The sequence below is a fragment of the Rhododendron vialii genome, chromosome 4a, assembly GCF_030253575.1.
Source record: "Rhododendron vialii isolate Sample 1 chromosome 4a, ASM3025357v1".
NCBI classification, from domain to species: domain Eukaryota; kingdom Viridiplantae; phylum Streptophyta; class Magnoliopsida; order Ericales; family Ericaceae; genus Rhododendron; species Rhododendron vialii.
The window spans coordinates 5,605,022-5,626,325 of record NC_080560.1 but is presented as its reverse complement, the minus strand read 5'-3'; the positions used below and the strand labels follow the sequence as shown (position 1 = coordinate 5,626,325).

General features: G+C 38.3%; 2 protein-coding genes, 1 long non-coding RNA gene and 1 pseudogene across 5 annotated transcripts in view; 3 read left to right on the top strand and 1 right to left on the bottom strand.

Moving 5' to 3' along the window:
- LOC131322420 (probable leucine-rich repeat receptor-like serine/threonine-protein kinase At3g14840) overlaps window positions 1–21,304 on the top strand; it is a 51,633-nt gene that overhangs the window by 29,443 nt on the left and 886 nt on the right. For 2 of the 3 annotated variants that reach the window (XM_058353755.1, XM_058353753.1), the window contains 8 exons: window positions 1,112–1,497; window positions 2,141–2,339; window positions 3,209–3,343; window positions 3,632–3,750; window positions 3,853–4,063; window positions 4,280–4,517; window positions 5,137–5,287; window positions 6,234–7,126. In XM_058353755.1, the coding sequence (XP_058209738.1) occupies window positions 1,112–1,497; window positions 2,141–2,339; window positions 3,209–3,343; window positions 3,632–3,750; window positions 3,853–4,063; window positions 4,280–4,517; window positions 5,137–5,287; window positions 6,234–6,674 (1,880 nt within the window). In that variant the 3' untranslated portion in view covers window positions 6,675–7,126. Of the gene's footprint in view, window positions 1–1,111; window positions 1,498–2,140; window positions 2,340–3,208; window positions 3,344–3,631; window positions 3,751–3,852; window positions 4,064–4,279; window positions 4,518–5,136; window positions 5,288–6,233; window positions 7,127–21,304 lie in introns of those variants that run through there. The other variant, XM_058353754.1, reaches the window with a different exon arrangement.
- Window positions 7,881–12,282, top strand: LOC131322429 (protein trichome birefringence-like 41; annotated as a pseudogene).
- LOC131322440 (uncharacterized) lies at window positions 12,455–14,845 on the top strand. Its single transcript, XR_009198840.1, has 3 exons — window positions 12,455–12,700; window positions 13,618–13,741; window positions 14,429–14,845. It is a non-coding gene; the product is annotated as an uncharacterized LOC131322440 (long non-coding RNA).
- LOC131322431 (uncharacterized) lies at window positions 15,525–18,554 on the bottom strand. The gene is made up of 3 exons (XM_058353762.1): window positions 18,444–18,554; window positions 16,093–16,149; window positions 15,525–16,007 (listed from the first exon to the last, which is right to left on the bottom strand). Exons 1-3 carry the CDS (start codon window positions 18,537–18,539, stop codon window positions 15,642–15,644), a joined length of 519 nt encoding a protein of 172 aa, XP_058209745.1. The 5' UTR covers window positions 18,540–18,554; the 3' UTR covers window positions 15,525–15,641.

Here is a 21,304-nt window from a genome sequence, read left to right as displayed (position 1 = left end):
CTTAGGTAGCCACCCCTTGTCGTTTGATTGAGATTTGATTAAAACCTAGAAATTGATTGTACTTTTCAAATAATTAAAGGAGGTATGGTCGTAGGGTTCATAGCACTCGCAACCAGTCTGGATTTACCTGCTCCATTCAGTGTTCTTAAAAACGTTCAATTTTACATTGAAAAAGATACCCCGCAAGATGCGAAACCTTAGGGTCGCCGTTTACCCATGCGCAGCGGAGAATGAGTTTTGGACCCCCATTCTCCCGTTCACATGGGCTCCGACAATGCCCGGGTTTGTCTGCGGGAAGTATTTTACCAATCTAAAGTTAATTTTTACATTTTTTATTTCAAGATATGAGCAGAACGTATCCGAACCGGTCACGGTGTACTAATCACCCTGCGACCCTACCTATACAAACTACTCACTCATTATTAAGCAAGAAACAAAATAAACCCTAGATTGAAACATGCTTCTATTACGCGAGATAGAAAATAAACAGAAAATCTAAGTTAAACAAGAATCAACGAAAAACTTTTATGAAAAACAGAAATTAAACCGAGTTACCGAAGTGCGTAATTGAACAAAATATTAAATAACATAAAGGAAAGAGAGCACACAGAAAACTAAACAATATTCAAACCTAATTAAAGAACGGCAGCCTCGTTCCTATTAATCTCCGCCACTGTTCTTCGTTTTACTGTGCGTGGGAAATAAAAGAATCGTCCGTGGGAAAAAATCCTCTCAAAAGCTGCTACTGCCGTCAGTAAGCATTAGGTTTATTTTATAGGAATTACATGCAATAATTACATGGTAGTCCCTTAAGCTTTTGTCTACTATTAAATTGACCACCAAAATCCTAATGCACTTCGCACTTCAATTCAAAGCTTTTGTTAACTTCCATCTTTACCCAAAAATCATGAAAATCGAGCTCGAGTAACCTGTAAACATAAAAAACGCAAAATAAATACCAATTAACAAATATAAAAGACTAGTAAATATAGATTAGAGGGCCAAAATATGTATATTTTGGCACTTATCATTTGATATGGGCAAAGCCTCTCTTTAGAAAGTTCTATATTGTTTATTAAACGGTAAACATGATCTTGTTATGTTTTATCAGATCGGTCTTCATTCCACATAAATTGCGGTGGTAAAGAAGTATCTCTTGAAGGAAATAAGTATGAACGTGATGAAGATGATAGTGGGCCTTCAAATTCAAATTTCTACCAAAGTACAACAACAAACTGGGTGTTTAGTAGCACTGGCAACTTCATGGATGATGATCGCTCTCGAGATCCTTTTACTTGGAAAAATAGATCAATACTGTCTGTGAAAAATTTCGAGTTGTACGAGGATGCACGGATTTCGCCCATATCACTGACGTACTTTGGGTTTTGCCTAGTAAATGGAAAATACACTGTAAACCTTCATTTTGCAGAAATTATGTTCGATGATAGCGAAAGCTATCGTAGCCTTGGAAGACGTATATTTCACATTTACATTCAGGTAAGTTTCATATTTTGTTTTTTCCCCTCCTTTTCTTGGTTCATTGTTGCAGAAAAGTGCGATGCTGAAATTTCGCGAGGTTCTCCCATGGGGAAATTGGGTACATCCACAACTCACTAGTTTTCACTATTTGTCAAATGAAAGAATGTACTAGTTACATGGGCTGCGTATAGTACATAATATATCCTTGGATTTTATATCACCAATTACCATAATGTCTCTGTCTAAGTTTTGGGGGCACTTCCCCGCTACCCCCAGGGCCCTTGACTGACTTAGCGAAACAATAAATAAAAAGCTGAATCATGCTTCCGGAGCCCAAAAGGTTTATTCCAATTATGTGGATTTTTAGTTGCAGATTCATTTTGCATGCAATCTAGTACTCCCTCTATCCCATTCTCCTACTCCCTTTTGTGAGATGCAACTTTTTGAGGGAGCATATGCAATTAGTGTAATTGAGTTCAAATTTCGTAGCATTGATTCCAACAAATCCATTTTAAACATTCCAAAATGGAATAAAGGACTAAAACTGAGGGACATAGGGAGTATTTCAACTCTCGGCTCCCATGGATGCGAACTCAATACTTTTTAAAAATCAAGAAAACTTAACAAAACAACATATGACCTCATAAGAAAATTGTTGTAGGGAAAGATCGTGGAGAAGGATTTTAACATCGAGGATGAAGCAGGAGGCATTGGTAAGGAAGTCATAAAAGAGTATACTGCAAATGTGACTGATGGTACACTGGAGATCCGCTTCTATTGGGCCGGAAAAGGGACAACTGGCCTCCCAGTTAGAGGAGTTTATGGTCCTCTGATTTCAGCTATTTCTGTGCACAACCCTGGTAAGCTGAATAGAACTCTTTTGGACACTTCAAGTTTCATTGTGATTTCTTGGGATAATGTTTGGGATAGAAAATGTATTCACAATTTTTTGATGTGCCGGTTGTTGACATTAAGGAGATGAATTAAGGAAAGTAAGTCTTTTTTCATGGCGGACTTATGGGGAACCATGTGGAATTATTCATATATAATATCGTATGAAATGTTCCCTCGACCTTTTGCTCTCTTCTTTCCAAAACTTTGGGATGTTAAGAGATGAACTCTAGTCAAGGGTAAAATTGTCAGTAGTTGGTAATTACATACATTTCACTATGAATTTCCATGAGCTAGGCTGTAGTCTGTAGAAGTAGATAACTAACCATGACACAAATAGAGATCATTTCATATTCATTAGACAAATGGATATGCTTTTATCCTTTGGCTGATACCGTTTCAATGGAATGTTTAACCAAACAACTCAAAATTGGGTGTTAATTTCGGTACCTTAGTTTCAACTTTCAAGGCATCTCATTAGCAAACAACTTTGTGTTAATAGATCACTGGCTAAAAGGTATCATACGTCTTTCAGAATGCATAGGAGCATGTTAAGGGTGCAAGTGTGATGTAACTCATTTCTTCTGGAATTAAATTTATTATCGGTAGTAGTAAATTTGTGCTCATTAAATTGTTTATCACCATAATTTACAGTATCATATTATCGGTCATCCCAATGCACAAAGCTCTTGCACCTGCAGGGTCTGGGAGAGGTTGTAGGGAGAAATCTAAAATCCTCACCTCACTTTTTTGTGTGGCAAATAGCTATTGCCATTGTGCAAAGTCAAAACCTTTTATATTATATCCTTTGTCTTCCTATTTTCCCTCCTCCATGCAGATTATGAATCGCCAAAAGGAATATCTGCAGGCGCTGTGGTTGGTATCGTGGCTGCAGCAACCTTTGTTATCATCATGCTTATTGGTATTCTTTGGTGGAGAGGATTTCTAACCCGCAAAGACACAATGGATCAAGGTATTTGATACAGTAAAATTGTACGACATAGATATTTTCTTACCATGTCCACTTTTCATCTTTCTGACTTATCTAATATTTCACGATTTTTATTCAAATCTTTTGTCCCTTGACTATTATGTAATCTTACAATGATGTCTTCACGCATCCCAACTTGTTTCTTGTTCAAAGCATTGTTCAGATATCAAAACATTCATTATTTCACTAGCGCTCAAATATTAGGATTATGGCTTGTATGTCTTTTTTTCCTTTAAGAATTATGCTTAACTTACTTGGCTTGTTTAATAGATCTGAAAGGTCTAGACCTGCAGACTGGTTCATTTACCTTGAGGCAAATCAAAGCTGCCACAAATAATTTTGATGAAGCTAATAAGATCGGAGAAGGAGGTTTTGGTTCAGTTTACAAGGTATCCTACAGGACGTACTCACAGATTATTCTCCCGTGCTTCATCGTCACATCTAAGTATCATAATGCTTCCTGTCTAACGTGAAAAAACCCTGAACCATAGGGACTTCTATCAGATGGCACTGTAATTGCAGTAAAACAGCTTTCTTCCAAATCAAAGCAAGGAAATCGAGAGTTTGTGAATGAAATAGGAATGATTTCTGCTCTGCAACACCCTCATCTTGTAAAGCTATATGGATGTTGTATCGAGGGAAATCAATTGTTGTTGGTATATGAATACATGGAGAACAATAGTCTTGCACGTGCTTTGTTTGGTAAACTCTAAATCTTTATTCGACTGCTTTCAATATTATAGCATCCATGCACGTACATATATAGAATGCAAAACTTGTTCCATAACCTTATGTCAGTTCGTTTCAGGGCATCCAACTTTTAAGGTCCCTTAAAAAGTTGGAATGGAAATCGCCCCTAAATTTCCCACTTTTAGCTGACTCGTCTGTCTATATGCTTGTTCATTTGGTGATTTAAAGGCCCAAAAGAATGCCAGTTGCAATTGGATTGGCCGACAAGGTACAAGATATGCATTGGCATAGCTAGAGGTTTGGCTTATCTCCATGAAGAATCAAGACTTAAGATTGTCCACAGAGATATCAAGGCCACTAATGTGCTACTTGATAAAAATCTTAACCCAAAGATTTCTGATTTTGGTCTCGCCAAACTTGATGAAGAGGATGATACCCACATCAGCACCAGAATTGCTGGAACCTAGTGAGTCTCCATGCTTCATTCAGTCCATGCTATATTGTTCTTATTATGTTTTCATCCCTGTTTTCCAACTTTTTAGTTTTTGTTACCAGTGGATTTTTTTCTCTATCTTTTTCCAATTATAATAGTTCATATCCGAGTCTCGAAAATAGCCTCTTCGCTTGCAAGAAAGGTTTCGTACATCCAACCCTTCCCTAAACCTTACAGTAGTTGGAGTGTCGTGCACGAGGTAGCCCATTTTAGTTATAATAGTTCGGAGGTGCATTAGCCATAAACGCGTTTAACCTCTTATAAGATAAAGCTGTGGTTTTATGATGTTGTGCCCTTTAAATAGCATTACTGAACCATATATCATGCATATAGTTGTTAAGTTACCAATTGTCCCAAAAGCTTAAGCTATTAGGAAATGGGATCAACAATGTATATCAAGCTATACTCACACCCTCCTTCACGTGCAACCCTATCTTGCACGTGGAGATGCAAAATATCCGTATTGGAGCTGTGAGACCATCTTAAGTTACCAATTGCCCAAAAAGCTTAAGCTGGTAGGAAATACGCGCAACAATATACACTGTTTAATTCAATAATTGGAAACTTGTATTTGACAATTGTTTACATGCAGCGGATATATGGCACCTGAGTATGCAATGCGTGGTTACTTGACTGACAAAGCAGACGTTTATAGCTTCGGAATAGTCGCATTGGAGATTGTCAGTGGGAGAAGCAACACAAGTTACAGGACAAAGGAGTACTGTTTATATCTTCTTGATTGGGTATGTTGAATACTCTCTTTCTAATCTTGCATTTTGGTTACAACATCTTCTGCCTTCTTGAGTGGGTATGTTGAATACTCTCTTTCTAATCTTGCATTTTTGGTTACAACATCTTCTGTCGACATATCAACCATGATGATACAGATTTGGATTCTATCATTAGATGGATACAAATATCAAAATGGGTGGAACATGATGTACTTTACAAATTTTGCTGCTCTGCTTTGAGAGAAAGGCTATATACCTCTTGTCAAATCACATAACTTGAAACCTTCTTAAACAAGTTGGCATGTGAGCAAAAAAATTATAGTGATGCATAGAGGCATATAGCCGGACATGGGACATATACATGCAGGTAGGGAGCACATTTACATGCCACCGAGATGGGGCAGAAGCCAGGGTATTTCTCAAAAAAAAAGAAGAGGAAAAAGGAAGAGATTCGGACACGAATGGGAATATTGCAACACATAACACATTTGTTTCTGTACTTATATTTGGTATATAAAAAATCGAACATGCATAAACCACCAAAAGTAGTAAAACTCAAACTCATTAAACATAAAAAGAAAAAGGTTATGCTACATGATTCAAGACACTAGATCAACTCGTTAACATCACAATGCAGTAAAGAAGACTAACTTGCTAACCTCATCAACTAACCACAAATATTTAGAACTCAGTAATGAGCGTACAGATATACAATCAACAGCATTTTGCGTCTTGACACAAGACACAAGCATCTGAGTTGTGTCCAGAAAAAAATAATAATTTGAAAAAGGGAAGAGATAAGGTACATACTGTCTGTGCTTCATAGCAGTAATGTCTACGTTCTTTTTAGTGAGAGTCACTTCTATCATGTCTTCGATCTCCATTAAAACAAATATTCTTCAAATCAAAACCCATGCGCATCAAGGACTCGAGTTCCTTAACGAGTTTTTCTCCGTAGGCACTTGTCTTGAAGCAGAAAGGGAACATGATGGAGCTGGTGGATCCTAAGTTGGGTTCAGACTTCAAAAAAATAGAGGTCACAGGGATGATAAATGTAGCTCTTATGTGCACCAACGTGTCACCAGCAGTTAGGCCTGCAATGTCTTCAGTTGTCAGCATGCTCGAAGGCAGAACCGTCCCCGAGACGTCATCAGTTCCAGATCCGGATGCCTCCAATGAGCAGATGAAACTGAAGGGAATGATGATTGAGCTTCAAAAAAGCCTTGAGACTGATACAAGTGAAGGCCAAATTCAGATTGTGCCGACTGATGGACCCTACACTGCTTCTTCTGCGTCTGCTGGTGATCTCTACCCCTACACTGCTTCTTCTGCGTCTGCTGGTGATCTCTACCCCCTCAACTGGGACTCCAAAGTTATGGAAAACCAGTACATTAGATAAGTGCCGGATATTGACGTACATTATTGGTCTTCATGTTTTCGTTTTCCTTTTACAATTTGATCGATCGGTTTTAAGCTTTTTTAGGGGATATCATTACAGCTTTTGAATGCACAATGCTTCTGCAAAATCGCACAAATACTTGTGTAGCAACGTGCTTAATGCTTTAATGATATCTCTCAAAAGCCAAAAACCGCGCGATCAAATTGTAAATGCAAAGCGAAAAACATGAATGCACAATGCTTCCGCAAATTTGCACAAGTTTTTTCTCTTGCATTAGTACTAGTACTGATTGAGCTTAAATGAACCGAAATTGCAAATTTTTGGTTTACACTTTCTTGGTCCTTTTAGAGTTGAGCATGTAATAATATGTACTATATTTACATAATGGATATGACAGAGATCATAACTATTATTATAGACTTTATATTGACAGGTACAACTTTCAAGTTGCAGATTTCTAGACTTGGGAATGACTTGGGTATCTCCCTTTGTCTCCTCTTACGGTGTCCCCCGTTATGCCTCTGTATGAGAACGGTTATGCCCATTTGTTTGAGTTGTTATGCCATTTGGGGGGACACCGTAACAAATGAATAGTAACCTTATCTGGGGGACACCGTAGTGTTATGTCCATTTGTGTGAGTTTTTATGCCATTTTTGAAAAAAAATGACGTAATGTGTTATGCCATTTGTGTTTAGGTTATGCCATTTTTGTCGGGTATCCTCCAGACAAGAGGTGGGATACCGTAGCATCTTTTGATAGACTTGGCCAATGTATGCTCATCCTGAGCCTTTGTGGTAGAGTTTTTCGTTTCGTTGGCCCCCTTAGAAAGAATTTCAAAAAGGGACGAAAAATTTGATTTTTTGCTCGGATATTCTTTTCTACTAGGCTAATGAACAATTTCGACCATCGTGTTGGCACTCTTGATGGGGACATCTTATTTTCATAATCTTTCGCGATGTACATTCGGCATTTATGATAGTAGGAGGTAAAACTGTTCGATGTAGCAATAAAAATAAGGCTACATATGTAACATACATGCTCACGAATGTACCTTGAACTGTCGTAAGTGTTACTCCATTTAATTTTTATTTAATTTCCCCTTAAAAGTTCCGAAAACACCTACTATATATAATGTATTCCATGCATCCAACGGACTCTTTACCGGGATCGGTCCCACCTACTGCATGAAACTGGGGACGGGCGACCCTGTAGTGCACAATTTGTTAGAGATGAACGGTTCGGATTGCACACTACATACGTGTATCGTCCCGGTGTCTCCTATTGCACATGCCCATCCAATGTGCAAACTCCATAATCGCTCCAATATCAGAAGAAGTACAATATAAACCCTGCTACAAGATTTCACAACCCAACAGTTTTATTCCTTTTTGTTACTACAAACGTAACAGTTCACACGGCCAATTAATCTCTTACCCATCTCTCTCTCTCTCTCTCTCTCTCTCTCTCTAATATATGTAAGGAGAGGAATTTTATTGGAAGAACCTTCTCTCTCTCTCTAAATGGGTTTGTGGGTTCGTTGCAATTTGGCTGTGCTGCTGCTCAATGTTATTGCTATTGAGCTAGCAAATGTGCACAAGTGTTTAGGGGAATGTGACTTGTTCCAGGGGAGTTGGGTGAGGGACCCATCGTACCCTCTCTACAATTCCACCACGTGTCCCTTCATCGAGAAAGAATTCCATTGCCAGAAAAATGGACGGCCCGATCGCGACTATCTCCAATACAGGTGGCAGCCCACTGGATGCAATTTAGAAAGGTACTCGTTCCGCCACACCAAAAGTTATTTAGTAGTACTTATTTACTTATGCTCTTATGTTTAGAATTTTTTTAAGCTAACAGTGGTTTTAATCTGGATGATGCATTTTTTGGGTAAGCATCATCCCTTGTTTTAAAACAAATACGATGAATAATGTGATCGTGGTAATCGGATCAACTTTTTTCCATGGAAGTAGTCATCACACACACCGTGGCCTAAATATCGTATGTGTGTGATCAGGTTTAAATGTTGTATCAACGGAGCGATAGATACAAGGGGACTATTTACGTAATGAGGCCTAATAATCGTATTAACGATGAAATAGGACCAAGGGAGCCAATAGAGGTGAGATTAAGCTTAATACACCCAATTATAAAAAGAAAAAGAAAAAAGGACCTATGCCCCAAACTGTTTATTCTTAGTCAAAGTAGTATTAATTGCGAACCTACAACTTTTATTTCACATGTTAAATAGAGTGCACGAAGGGCGGGCTTGGCGCAACGGTGAAATTGCTCAATTATGACTTAGAGGTCACGGGTTTGAATCGTGAAAACACCATCTCTACTTGCAGGATTAAGGTTGTAGCCCCCGGGCATTGGGTTTGCCCTTTTTTTATAGAGTGCATGTAAGGTTAGAATCCACATCTTAAAATTACGTCTTCCTCCTTATTTTAACCACGTAATTACGTACATAAATATGTATATTTATTTCAGTCTTCTTCAGGTCAGGGATCCCTGACTTTTCTTACGATTCGGATCTCGTGCGAAAGTCTACTTTTTCGATCAAATTTTGATGATCCGAACCGTTCAATGTGTTTAAAACGTGTTTTTAATGGTACCCATGAGAAATCGGAAAAATAAATGATCAGAAAGGGCTTGATCTAAGCAATTTTTTTATAAAATGCTCATTTTATAAAAAAAAACTGCTTAGATCAAGCCTTTTCCGGTCATATTTTTTGCCGATTTCTGGTTGGTACTCTTAATAACACATCTTAAACACATTGAACGGTTCAAATCATCAAAATTTGATTAGGAACAATGAGGTGTGGACCGTAACAAAATTAGGAATCTCTAACTTGAAAATTTCTGTGTGTATGTGAGTGCGCGCGGGGCGGAGGGTTTGATTGTTTATGACTTTATACTGGATTTTTGCATTTTTGATAGATTATGGGTTGAAATAATTTGGATATTGTAGATTTGATGGAGTTGGGTTCTTGAAGAAATTCAAAGGGAATAAAATCATGTTTGTAGAGGATTCCTTGGTTCGAGACCAATGGCAGTCCTTGACATGCTTGCTCTACAATGCAAGGCCCAATTTAAAATACACTCTAAAGAGATCTGGTATGATCTCCACATTCACAATCAAGGTATGGTCGAGTAACACTTCAAACTCTCTTTGACATCCCGAAAATTATAACTCGCTGTCTTGGAGTACCGCTACGTAGTGTGTCAAGGGTTTTTATTACCACGCATTCATGTGGAGCTTAGGACTAAATGCATGGAATCCACTTAAATGTGTGGTGGTAGATATCCCCGAAACACTACGTGAGTACGTGGCGGTGCTCTTGGAGCACCGAATAATCACTACTTAACATCGCGGGCATGCCTAGGTGTGATTGCTGCTTTTAAAATCAATTCAATGAAAATGCATTACCACAAGCGAATTGGAGGAACTCGGGGATCCTATGTGTTGTTCCCATCTGAGTCGTCCATTTCGGTAATGGACGGTTCAGATTTCATCTCGATCGAACAGTTCTCACTTCTCAGTCGTCCATCCATTCATTGTTGAGATGAAATCTGAGCTATTCATTGCCAAAATTGGACGACCCGGATGGAAGTGACAATAAGGATGAAATTTTTGGAATTCTTTTTGGAATTGTGCTATCCCCACAGATGAATTAAGCACAGATAATGCAAACACTTTTTTTGTGAGGCCCACCCAGGATTCCGCAACAATGATCCAAACCGCTCATTCTTCTTAAAACAAGAGGACTCAGCACACAACACAATATAACTAAATCAAAAAATAATCAAATCATTTGGTGATGGTGCAGGGATATGGAGTTAAAGTGATGCTTGATCGCAATGTGTTCTTGGTGGACATTATAAAAGAAAGCAAGGGTCGAATCTTGAAGCTTGACTCGATCCATTGAGGATGGCAAGAATTGGAGAGGGATGGACATGCTGATCTTCAACACGTGGCACTGGTGGGGTTACAGAGGAGCCCACCAACCGTGAGTCAAAACTTCTCTCAACCCTTTAATTTGCTCCTTAAAAATTACTACTATTATACTGATTAATTAAAAAGTTGTTATCTTAATTCAGTAGTAATTTTGAATTTCCAGATGGGATTATATACAAGCAGGAGATCAGGTAGTGAAGGACATGGATCGGACGGCTGCGTTCGAGAAGGCGCTGGGTACATGGGGTAATTGGGTGGACACCAACATTGATCCATCCAAAACTAGGGTTTTCTTTCAAGGGATTTCTCCTAATCATTACCGGTAATCTCTTTAATTAATGGGTGGTGGCCAACTTTTACTCCATCCATTCTAATTTAATTGTTCTTGGTTCTATTCCAACCGGATAAAAAACTAGTTATATCTTTAAATCGGTAATGAAAATTATATATTCAATATGAATCTTGTTTGATAGATCTTGATTAGTTTTATAATACAAAATATAATCAATTGAAAAGTGACACAGACTTCCAAAAAAGACAATTAAAATGGGACGAATGGAGTACTAATTAGCAGTCCTGTATTTTTGTATGTCAAAAAAGGAAAAATAATTTTTGCCCTCCCCTTTTATCTGTTTGCACTCTTTTTCTTGTCTTTGTTCACATGAAATGACAAAAATGCCCTTAGTATGTGAAAAGTGAGTGAATAAGTAAGGATTGTTTGATAATTCCATGTGGATAAAAAGGGAGTGCAAAAATCATATCTTGGCACCCATGCATGCATGCATTGCTTTCCTGAGAACTTTCTTCATGCTTGCATTACTTGAACGACATCATGGGTGTTTTCTTGGTTGGCTTCTTGTCAATCTCGGATTTTTTAGCACAGGATTGTTCTTACTTAGTTTCGGAATATGATGCTTTCAAGTCATTGTTTCTTTAATCTTTATAACAATTTCAGAGATTGATAAATTTTTGCCTCTCCAAAAAAAAAAAAAAATTTTCTTAATTTTTTCTAGAGGAACAACTCTATCTTCTCTAACTTTAGTCCTTTTTGATTTCTTTTGCTATTTTCAAACTAAAAAATAAAGTACTTTTGTCAGTAATTTTTCAAATTCTTTGTCCTAATTAAAAATGTATTTATTTTTCTCTAAAAGTAACAATTTAAAAAAAAAAAAAAACCCGAAAATTGTAGGACGGATGGAGTACTTACTTCTAATTAACCATAACCATTATTGATTTGTCATTAATAATATTGCTTGTGCTTTAACCAGAGGCTCGGAGTGGAACGAACGTGGAGCGAACAAATGCAGGGGGCAAACGATGCCGTTATTGGGCTCAAAGTATCCGGGAGCCTTACCGCCGGCTGTTGCCGTGGTGAGAAGGGCTTTGAGCAAGATCAAGAAGCCTGTCACTCTGCTCGACATAACCTCCCTATCCCAACTGAGGAAAGATGGGCATCCTTCAATTTATGGAAATAGTGGCGGAAGAGGACTTGACTGCACCCATTGGTGTGTTGCAGGAGTCCCTGATACTTGGAACCAGATTCTTTTCCAACTTATTTCTCACTAAAAATGATGAGCTTATTTTATTATTTATAGCTATTGAAATGTCTTTATAGAAAATCATGGACTCAATAATAAGGGTTTAGTGAGTAATGAGTCTTTTGAAGTAGTAGTGTACTAAGGTTTGATAACTTTCCTCAATATTATTAGTTGTAGTTAGTGAGGTTTGCATAGGAATTTACTGCAGGAATGCTACGTACACTACAAGATCCACAACACCATCCACTACACACGTCGTTTTGAGGCGTCCCTAAAAAAAAAAAAAAAAACAGAACGCGCGTTTCTACTACTCCCCTCCGCTTCAGTCGTTCCAGAGGACGAGAGAGTGAGAGAGAGAAGACCACCTCACCCAACCCACTGCCAACCACCACCACTGCCGATGAACAAGACGCCTCCACGACTGCCGACCACCAAAACCTTTGTACGCCGACGAGCTTCGAACCACAATCACTGGTATCGATCTCGAATGTTGACGAAGAACTTGACCACCACCGTTGCCGCACCAACGAAGGTCTCTCTCTCTCTCTCTCTCTCTCTCTCTCTCTCTCTCTCTCTCTCTCTCAGTTGTATCAATCGAACGAGGGTTCCAATTTCAATTCGTAGATATTGGGGATTTTTGCACAAAAAATTAGGGTTCCAATTAGTATTCCAATTTCAATCAGTTTTGGCTGTTGAGTTTTGTGTCTGATGATAGTTTGAATGCAGAGAGTTTTGAGACTTAAGAATTTCTTAGACCACTTGGCACAAAAAAATAACCTAATCACTGGCATATGTTTGAGATTAACGATGACATACAACCATGCCCAATCTTCCATCATACTTTCTCTTTGGCAAGTAGAGCAAACTCATCACTGATACTACTAGAGATGCCAAAATTGATACAAGATTGATACAAGCTTGTTTAGTATAACTTAGTAATTTACCATACCGTACTTAAAACTCTCTGCAGAGAACTATCAAGCTTGTTTTTTAATTTTTTCGTGTGCTTTTAGAATTGTCAAAGTTCACATTCTATTTTCTATATTTTCTATGTTGATTGGGCAACTCGGTTCGTGACTCGTTCAAACCTCTCGGTGGTCGTGAACATCGGATGAGGAATGCTTGTGAGCGCTTGGGTTTAATCTTGGGGCTAGTACACTCCGGTGGAACCTTCACGAGGGGAGGAATATTAGCCTTAAGACAGTGACTACACGACTCTCAATCTCACAGGCAACATCTTTCCTACTTTCACTATTTCCGTACTCTCATGTTTTTCTTATTTGTGTTTCTGCGTTCATGTGGTCCAATGATTCTTGTTATAAAATGATATTTGTGAACCAAAGTTCTAACAAGTATTCTTATAGCATTTGTAAGAGTAGAATTTTTCAAAAATCCTTCCACTGTTTTGAAGGATTTGTCCAACTCGTATTTAACTCGATCTACTTTCAGATTTTTTAGAAGAATCCTACCAAGATCAAGAATCTGGCTTTTGATCGCAGACTCTCAAAGACACTGGCTTTTGTCTCGTTCTTCTACTGATATCCATAGCGATGGAAAATTGGAAAGGAAATAGGTAGCAAAGCTATCTTATCTTTTTCTTTTTTGATCAACATCTTATCTTTTTCAGTGCATTGATAAATAGTATCTGGGCATGAAACAAAAAGTGGGTGTAACCTTCGGCAAATCCTGTGGATAATTATTGCTTGTTTAGCGATAATAGCTAGCCCATGGCCATATTGTAACTTATTTTTGTAGAATTTACTCTGGGTCATTGAGAAGTTAAACTAACTTGAGATGATACAATATGCATGGGGGGGTGTGATTTGTGTGGATCAGAGCAAGAAATCCATGCTCATCTCTCTCTTTTTTTTCAGTTGTGCATATTCTGCTAGCATAGTAGGAGTTCCAAGTTCAAGCATACTGTATTGAAGCTTTCTTTGGTTACCATAATCTATAGATTATGGCGTGAAAGGAATTGCAGGGGCTTCATGAAGCTCTTTTTGCCAAGATTAGCTCTTTGGCTACTGTAATCTACAGTTTAGGGTTCTAATTAGTGTTCCAATTTCAATCAATTTTGGTGCATTTAACGCATTGTGAAATTTTTGGAAAGTCCCTTCTGCATTATTCCTCGTCCTACTTAGTTTTGCACATTGAGATTGTTAATGCATCAGCTGTCATGTATTGGAGTTTGGATTCAACGTGTAGATTCTTGCTACAGTTTTTGAAGATGTGTTATTGATTAACTTCTTGATCTTATAAGATTGATAGGTTATTGCCTGGAGACAATCACCAGATTGGGCTTTGTTGAGTCAATGCCTATTCAGTCACAAGGATGGTCAATGACCTTAAAGGGCATGGAAGTGAAGGACAATGCTTATTATGCTGAAAACTGAAGATCAGAATTTTGTAATTGGGTGCTTTTTGCATCCAGATCATCAAAACTGCTACTGTCCCAGCAAGAGGGAGAGAACAAAGCAGTTCCACAACTCCAAAATCAAGTTCCCCTTGGTGTATGGGGCATCCAGCCAAGAAGAGATGCTAGTGACACTTAAGGATTTTTTTCATTTTGCTTGTAATATAGCTTAGGGTAGACAATGATGATGATGTTCGGCTCATGCCTCTTTTGTAAAACATTATGTATTTTTTTCATTGGAGAGCAATCTAGTTCTTTTTGCTATCGCATGGTCAAGATATATTGTTCAAATGCTCAAATTTGTTGATAGGGTTGATGGATTGCCACTGTTGGTTTCTTTTCTTTTAATTCATAGCAATCTAGAATGGTTTGTTATTGTGGCAACTTATTGAGTAAAGATGACAATGCGTTTGACTGAGACACTATGATGTCGGGCTAGACTAAAAACAAGAGAAACTTTGTCGAATTTTTCAGAAAATACGGATACGGATACGACACAATACATCTTTCAAGATACGATACGGATATGGATACGATACAATACATCTTTCAAGACGCGATATGGATATGGATACGATACAGATACGGATACGATACAATACATCTTTCAAGATACGATACGGATACGATACGGATACAATACATCTTTCAAGATACGATATGGATACGATACGGATACAATACATCTTTCAAGATACGATATAGATATGGATACGATACGGATACGATACAATACATCTTTCAAGATACGATATGGATATGGATACGATACGGATATGATACGATACATCTTTCAAGATACGATACGAATATGGATACGATATAATACATCTTTCAAGATACGACACGGATATGGATACGATATGGATACGGATACAACACAATACGTATGACTAATATAAATTGCATTCATCCAATATAATCCAACACATTGCAACCTTGCAACATTTTCAAGTTCAACAAAGCAGTCATAATGCTAATACTATTACAGATTCATCAATGTCATGACCAATCAGAATAACAATACATATTCATCATTTCCATAGAACAACCAAGTGAACTACTCTTCATTATCATTCGCTGCATTCATCATATCAGTGAAACTTGGTTGTCTTTCACATCCATGCCCTTGAGTTTGTAGTAGATTTGGTTGTAGTCCCCCCCAATATTGACCTTGGTCTTCCATAAAACTTGATTGTCCTCCCCAAGATTGGCTGCCCGCAAGAATTGATTGACCTCTCCAAACTTGACCATTGAAGAAGCCTTGTGAACTTGGAAAAGAAGGCCTAAATTGGTTCAAGCTTGTTCCAGTTGGGCAAAGAGTTGGAGAAAATGGGAAGATAGTTCCGCCTTGTGTCATATTTGCTTGCATGTTATGGGGCATCATGTTTGGCCACATTGAATGCCCCATGTAGTTTGGGTGACCCTGCCCAATAATAAAGAACGATTATCAATAACTTTTACATGAAACAAGAGATTGTGCAATTAAAAATAAAGTTCCTTATATGTACATTTACAACACTCTCTTGTGTTTCGAACCCATGGCCAACCGCAATCTTCTCAACCTCCTGAAATTAGCAATAAGTATAACATGCATTGAATAGATAAGTCAATATTAACTAGTAAGTTGTTCAAACAAAAAAATTAACTAGTAAGCAACAAATAATAAAAAACTTATACCGAGACTTTTTCATTGGACAATGTATTTTTTTTTGTTTCTCTTTTCTTCTTAACGGCTATTTCCACAACACCTTTCTTCCTTTTGCACGGCGGTCTCCCTTTTCGTCGAAGACCTTTCGGGTCAAGAATGTTCGTGCTCTGTTTGGACATTATAACCCCATCTCCAAGTGAAGTAGGATCAATATGAGTACCCACGTCATCACTAAGTGAAACCACATTACTTTCACAAATAACCGAAACTTCTATCAACTCTCGTTTTAGCTCACATACCTTTGTCATCACCATGTCATACTTCTCTTGAGAACATTCCGCTAAATCGACAACCTCATTGAAGAGATTGCACATGTTGTCATGTCGATGCGCTTCGATTGACTTTGAATATCTATCGTAACTGATCCGAACTTTAGTATGGGCCCTCTTCACATTTTTGCACCATCTTTTGAAGACATACTTGTCAGGCACTCTTTCAACTCCCATTTGACACCACATTGTCAGTTGATGTCTACAAACCATTCCTCTGAACTCAAACAATCGACAATTACAATGTGCTTCATTAGTTTCTGAATTAAAATCAACAATAAATGGCACTTGAAATCTCTTTCTCTCTTTTCTTTCTCCAAATGTAACCCATTCTTTCACCTCATATTCGGACACGCTTTCTTTTTTTAGACTACAAGAACACTCAAGTCTCCCAAAAAATTCATCATGAAACTCTCTAACCTTCTCATGAGTATAAACACTTTGAAATTGTTTCTCCAAGTCATTTTTAGTTACTAACGGGATGTAAGTGTGCCAACTTTTCACATCTTCTTGGTTTTCACTCTCCACCTTATTCGCTAATGCATTTTTATATTGCTCTACAAATTGTTTCAAGGTCGTCTTTGAATGAATGTAACCATCAAAATATGAATTTATACTCTCACTTCTTTGTGTAGATGACATTCCCGCCATAAGCAGGAACCCATCGTTTCCTCTCCAAATACAACCCTGATAACCATGGGTTACTTTGAAGCTCATACTTTTTGATGAACCCATCCCAAGCATCCTCAAATTGTTCTATTGTCTATGAATTCCATACTGCCTTACGCATACACGAACTAATATTCTCATAGGCATTGCACCCATTTAATTTTTCGGGCAACTTTTTCATAATATGCCATATGCACCACCGATGTCGGGTGTCAGGGAATTCAATTTCTAAAGCATTCTTCATGGCCATACACTGGTCAGTAATCATTGCTTTCGGAGCACAACCCCACATGCACGTCCTCCAAGTCTCAAATAACCACGAAAATGACTCTGTGTTTTCATTAGAGATGAGCCCACATCCCAATAAAATAGATTGACCATGATGGTTCACGCCTACAAATGGAGCAAAAGGCATGTCATGCTTATTTACCAAGTATGTTGTGTCAAAGATCACAACATCACCGAACTCCTTGCAAGCTGCCCTACTTCTTGCATCAGCCCAAAATACATTTCTTAGTTGACCATTTTCATCCAAATCCATTGCAAAAAAGAAGTCAGAATTGTCAGCTTTCATTCTCATGAAATAACGATGCATCGTTTCAGCATCTCCTTCCACAAGTCGTAAACGTCGTTGTTTGTCCAAATGATTTCGCAAATCTTTCTTAGGATATGGAAGCTTATCAAGACCTCCCACCTCAATCTGAAGTGAGTCATAAGTCTTGTACACTTGGATCCCAGCTTTATCATTCAATTCAAGCTTTCTTTTTACATGTTCATCTAATACCCTATTGCACTTGAAATACCTTGCCTTTCCCAGACTCTGTTCATGATTGTGCTTCAAAACAACAGTGTTTAACCTCCACTTCCCATCTGGGTGTATCCCAGCAGTAACGTGAGCTGGACAATCAATTTTTGTCTGTGGCCGTGGTTTAACCAGGTTGCTTGTTCTCACCCTTGCCTTTCCAGCACGACAACATTCAAATCCTATATGCCTCAACTTTCCATCACTTCCCTTTCTTGATGATCTTTTCGCAATAGCAAATCCTTTTTCTCTAGCATATCTTAAGTAATAACGATATGCGTCCTCCGATGTGTCAAATGCCATTCCTTATTTCGGTTCTTCAACTTTATCTTCACAATTTTCTATTTCCTCATTCCCATCCTTAGTAGTTTCTATCTCATCATAGTTTTTGCTTGAAGGACCACTCCATACCTCTTCTTCATGTTCAATGTCTCCACTCCACACCTCTTCTTGTTCTCCACACTCATTGTTTGGAGGCATTGCCAACGGAACAGACTCCGGCGACATCCTGGTTCAGAAACAAAGGAAACAAATAAGAAACAAATTACCAGATAATGCATGTCTAATAATTAAAAGCACATCTAAAGCACCTTGCTTTGTATGTCAATTATAGAAACTAATAGGTTTAGGAAAAAAATACAGCAATACAAGTACAAAAATTAACTAATTAACACCAACTTTTGAAGCAAATGTTAACAAAACTCCAGCAATGATATTGCTTCGTTCACTCCGATGATAATAATAATGCGGAATAATACCCCAAGCGTAGGGTTTAACAAGTCGTTTGAAGCATAATAAACCGGAAATCCGGGATCGTACCCAAGGGAATAATTATATGGCTTGTTCGGATTTGTAGATGGAAGTACGGGCTTTCGGCTTTAAGACAGCCAACTTTGTTTTACTTTAACGGTGGTAATAAAAGGGCTAAATTAAAACGAATTAACTAGAGAAAAGATAGGCTAGGTCTAGGGATTATTAACACCCAAGACCCGAGCTAAATCACACTTTTCACCCAACTACACAATTTAAGATACTTGGTTAAAATTCTCAAATCGAAAAATAAAATGATTTGAGAATCAAGCTAGCTCTAGAATTCATTTGGCAAATACCTCGTGCGAAAGAGCTCTAAGCATCATGTGTGGTGGGTAGGCGAAGCTCCCACCTACACATGATCAAAGAGGTTAACACCTCGGTGATTTGACAAACAAACCCGAACCCCACATCAATTTTCAAATCAAAGTTTAAAGCTTTATTGGGTGCAAAATGCAATTTTCGCCCGAGTCATGAGATGCTAATCACCCCATGACCTAACCCTTGAAACTACTCACTCATATCTAGAGAGATAAAAGCAAGCAAAAATCTACTCAACATAATTGAAAAGTAACACTAGAAGAAAATTAGAGATTAAGATAGATCGGGAGAAGATAAACAACTTTAATTAAGGCGACAATATCAAAAAGTAACAACTAAGGACAGAAAATTAAAAGATAAGTGCTGGAAAAATGAAGAACAATAAGAACACTCAAGAACAATTTGAATCTAGATCTAGATCTAAAATTAGGTAAGCAAATCTAATTCTACCCCCCGGTACAAAATAATGAAATAAGCTTTTATACTTCTAAGCTCCGCGCCTAGAATATTCCCTAGATGCTCCGAAAATCCACCTCTAAGTCCTTCGGTATCGATCGCGAAGCCCTTAAGTTGCTGTGCTAATGACCTCGGTATTGATAGATGCCATTAAGTGGTATCAATACCGAAGTGGTTAAGGAGTTACCACTATGCTACTCGATATTGATAGACTATTTCACAGGGTACCAATACCGAAGCAATTAAGGGTGCCCTTGTGGATAAGCAGCTCGGTACCGATTGACACCATTTCTTCCTACCGATGCCGATCGGTCTAAGCCCAGCCCTTGGTCTCTTGCTTTGTCTTGCCAGCCTGCCTCTTGCTCGGGCAAAGATGGGTTCTGCTCGGGCAAATCTGGTTTTGCCTTGGCATTGACAGGTTCTGCTCGGGCAATAACGTTCTGCTTTGGCCAATTCAGCTTCTGCTCGGGCAAAGACATGTCTTCTGCAACGAAAACTCCCTTTTGTGGCAATTTACCTACAAAATAGAACTAGGACACTATACGAGCAAACACGTTAATAATAACTAATAAGTAATTAAATTCGCCTAAAACTAGATACTAGCGCACCCTATATTACATTCTCGGGTGCTTATCAGATATCGTAACAAATTACGTATTGGACCAAATTCAACAAATCACGGTTGGCAAAAGCTCAATAATAGATCATTTAACACTTTGTCTGCTTTAATGAATCTTTGCTTGGACATGGGCACCAGCTAGCTGTAGAACTTACAACTACCAAACATTCATTTTTTTTCTTCCAAAAAAGGTAGGACTATTGGTGCCCCAATACATGATCATCTAAGTTGTACAATGAAAATACAATTATTACAGAAACTAAAAGCACAATAGCACAAGAACGCCATATTTACGTGCTTTCGTTCGAGATCGGCAACATCCATGATTGCTGAAATTAATAGGAATGCTAAAATAGCCTAGGCATATCCTTTACTTAATCTGTTTGGAACCCTAATGTTTTTCAAAAAATCTCCAATCCTGCAAGAGAAAGATAGAGAGTGAGCACCGTGTGTGTGTGTGAGAGAGAAAGAGAGAGAGAGAGAGACAGACTAACCTTAGTACAAACTGGTGGTTGTGAAAGCCCAACGATTTTGAATTAGTCTGGGCCTCTCTCTTACCAGGAGTGGTGTCGCCAGAGGTGGACAAGGAGGGTCCGGTGGTGGTTGGCGGTGGCGGTGGCGGGGGTGGGCTATGGTGATTCCTCAGTTCTCTCCCCTCTGTAGAACAATAGGTTTGGGAATTGGGGGGAAACGGGGGACGCAATCTGATTTTGAGATTTCAGATTTTATTTTTATTTTTTAAGGGATGCCCCAAAACGACATCGTTTTGGGGCGTGTAGTGGATGGTGTTGTGAATCTTGTAGTGTACCTAGCATTCCTGAATTTACTGTTTGTTTATTGGGGCCTTTGCCACTCCCAATTTGGAAAAATCTATAATTTTTAAGGAATTTTCAGTTTACATATAATACTTACCATGTCTGGGCCCCTCATAAATTAGTTATCCGAGAATGCAACACCTTCGGTATCCCCCACATGTCTGTGGATACGGTATCCTCTGATCAGACGGTTGAAATGATGCCACATATGTAAGATTTAACCAAATATGACCGGTCAAACTGGTCATAGG

Coding starts and splice junctions, on each gene's coding strand:
- LOC131322431 (XM_058353762.1), bottom strand. CDS start 18,539: ATGTCGCCGGAGTCTGTTCCGTTGGCAATGCCTCCAAACAATGAGTGT. Junction 16,150..18,443: donor ACATTGAACATGAAGAAGAG/GTATGGAGTGGT, acceptor TGCTAATTTCAG/GAGGTTGAGAAGATTGCGGT. Junction 16,008..16,092: donor CACAAGAGAGTGTTGTAAAT/GTACATATAAGG, acceptor ATTATTGGGCAG/GGTCACCCAAACTACATGGG.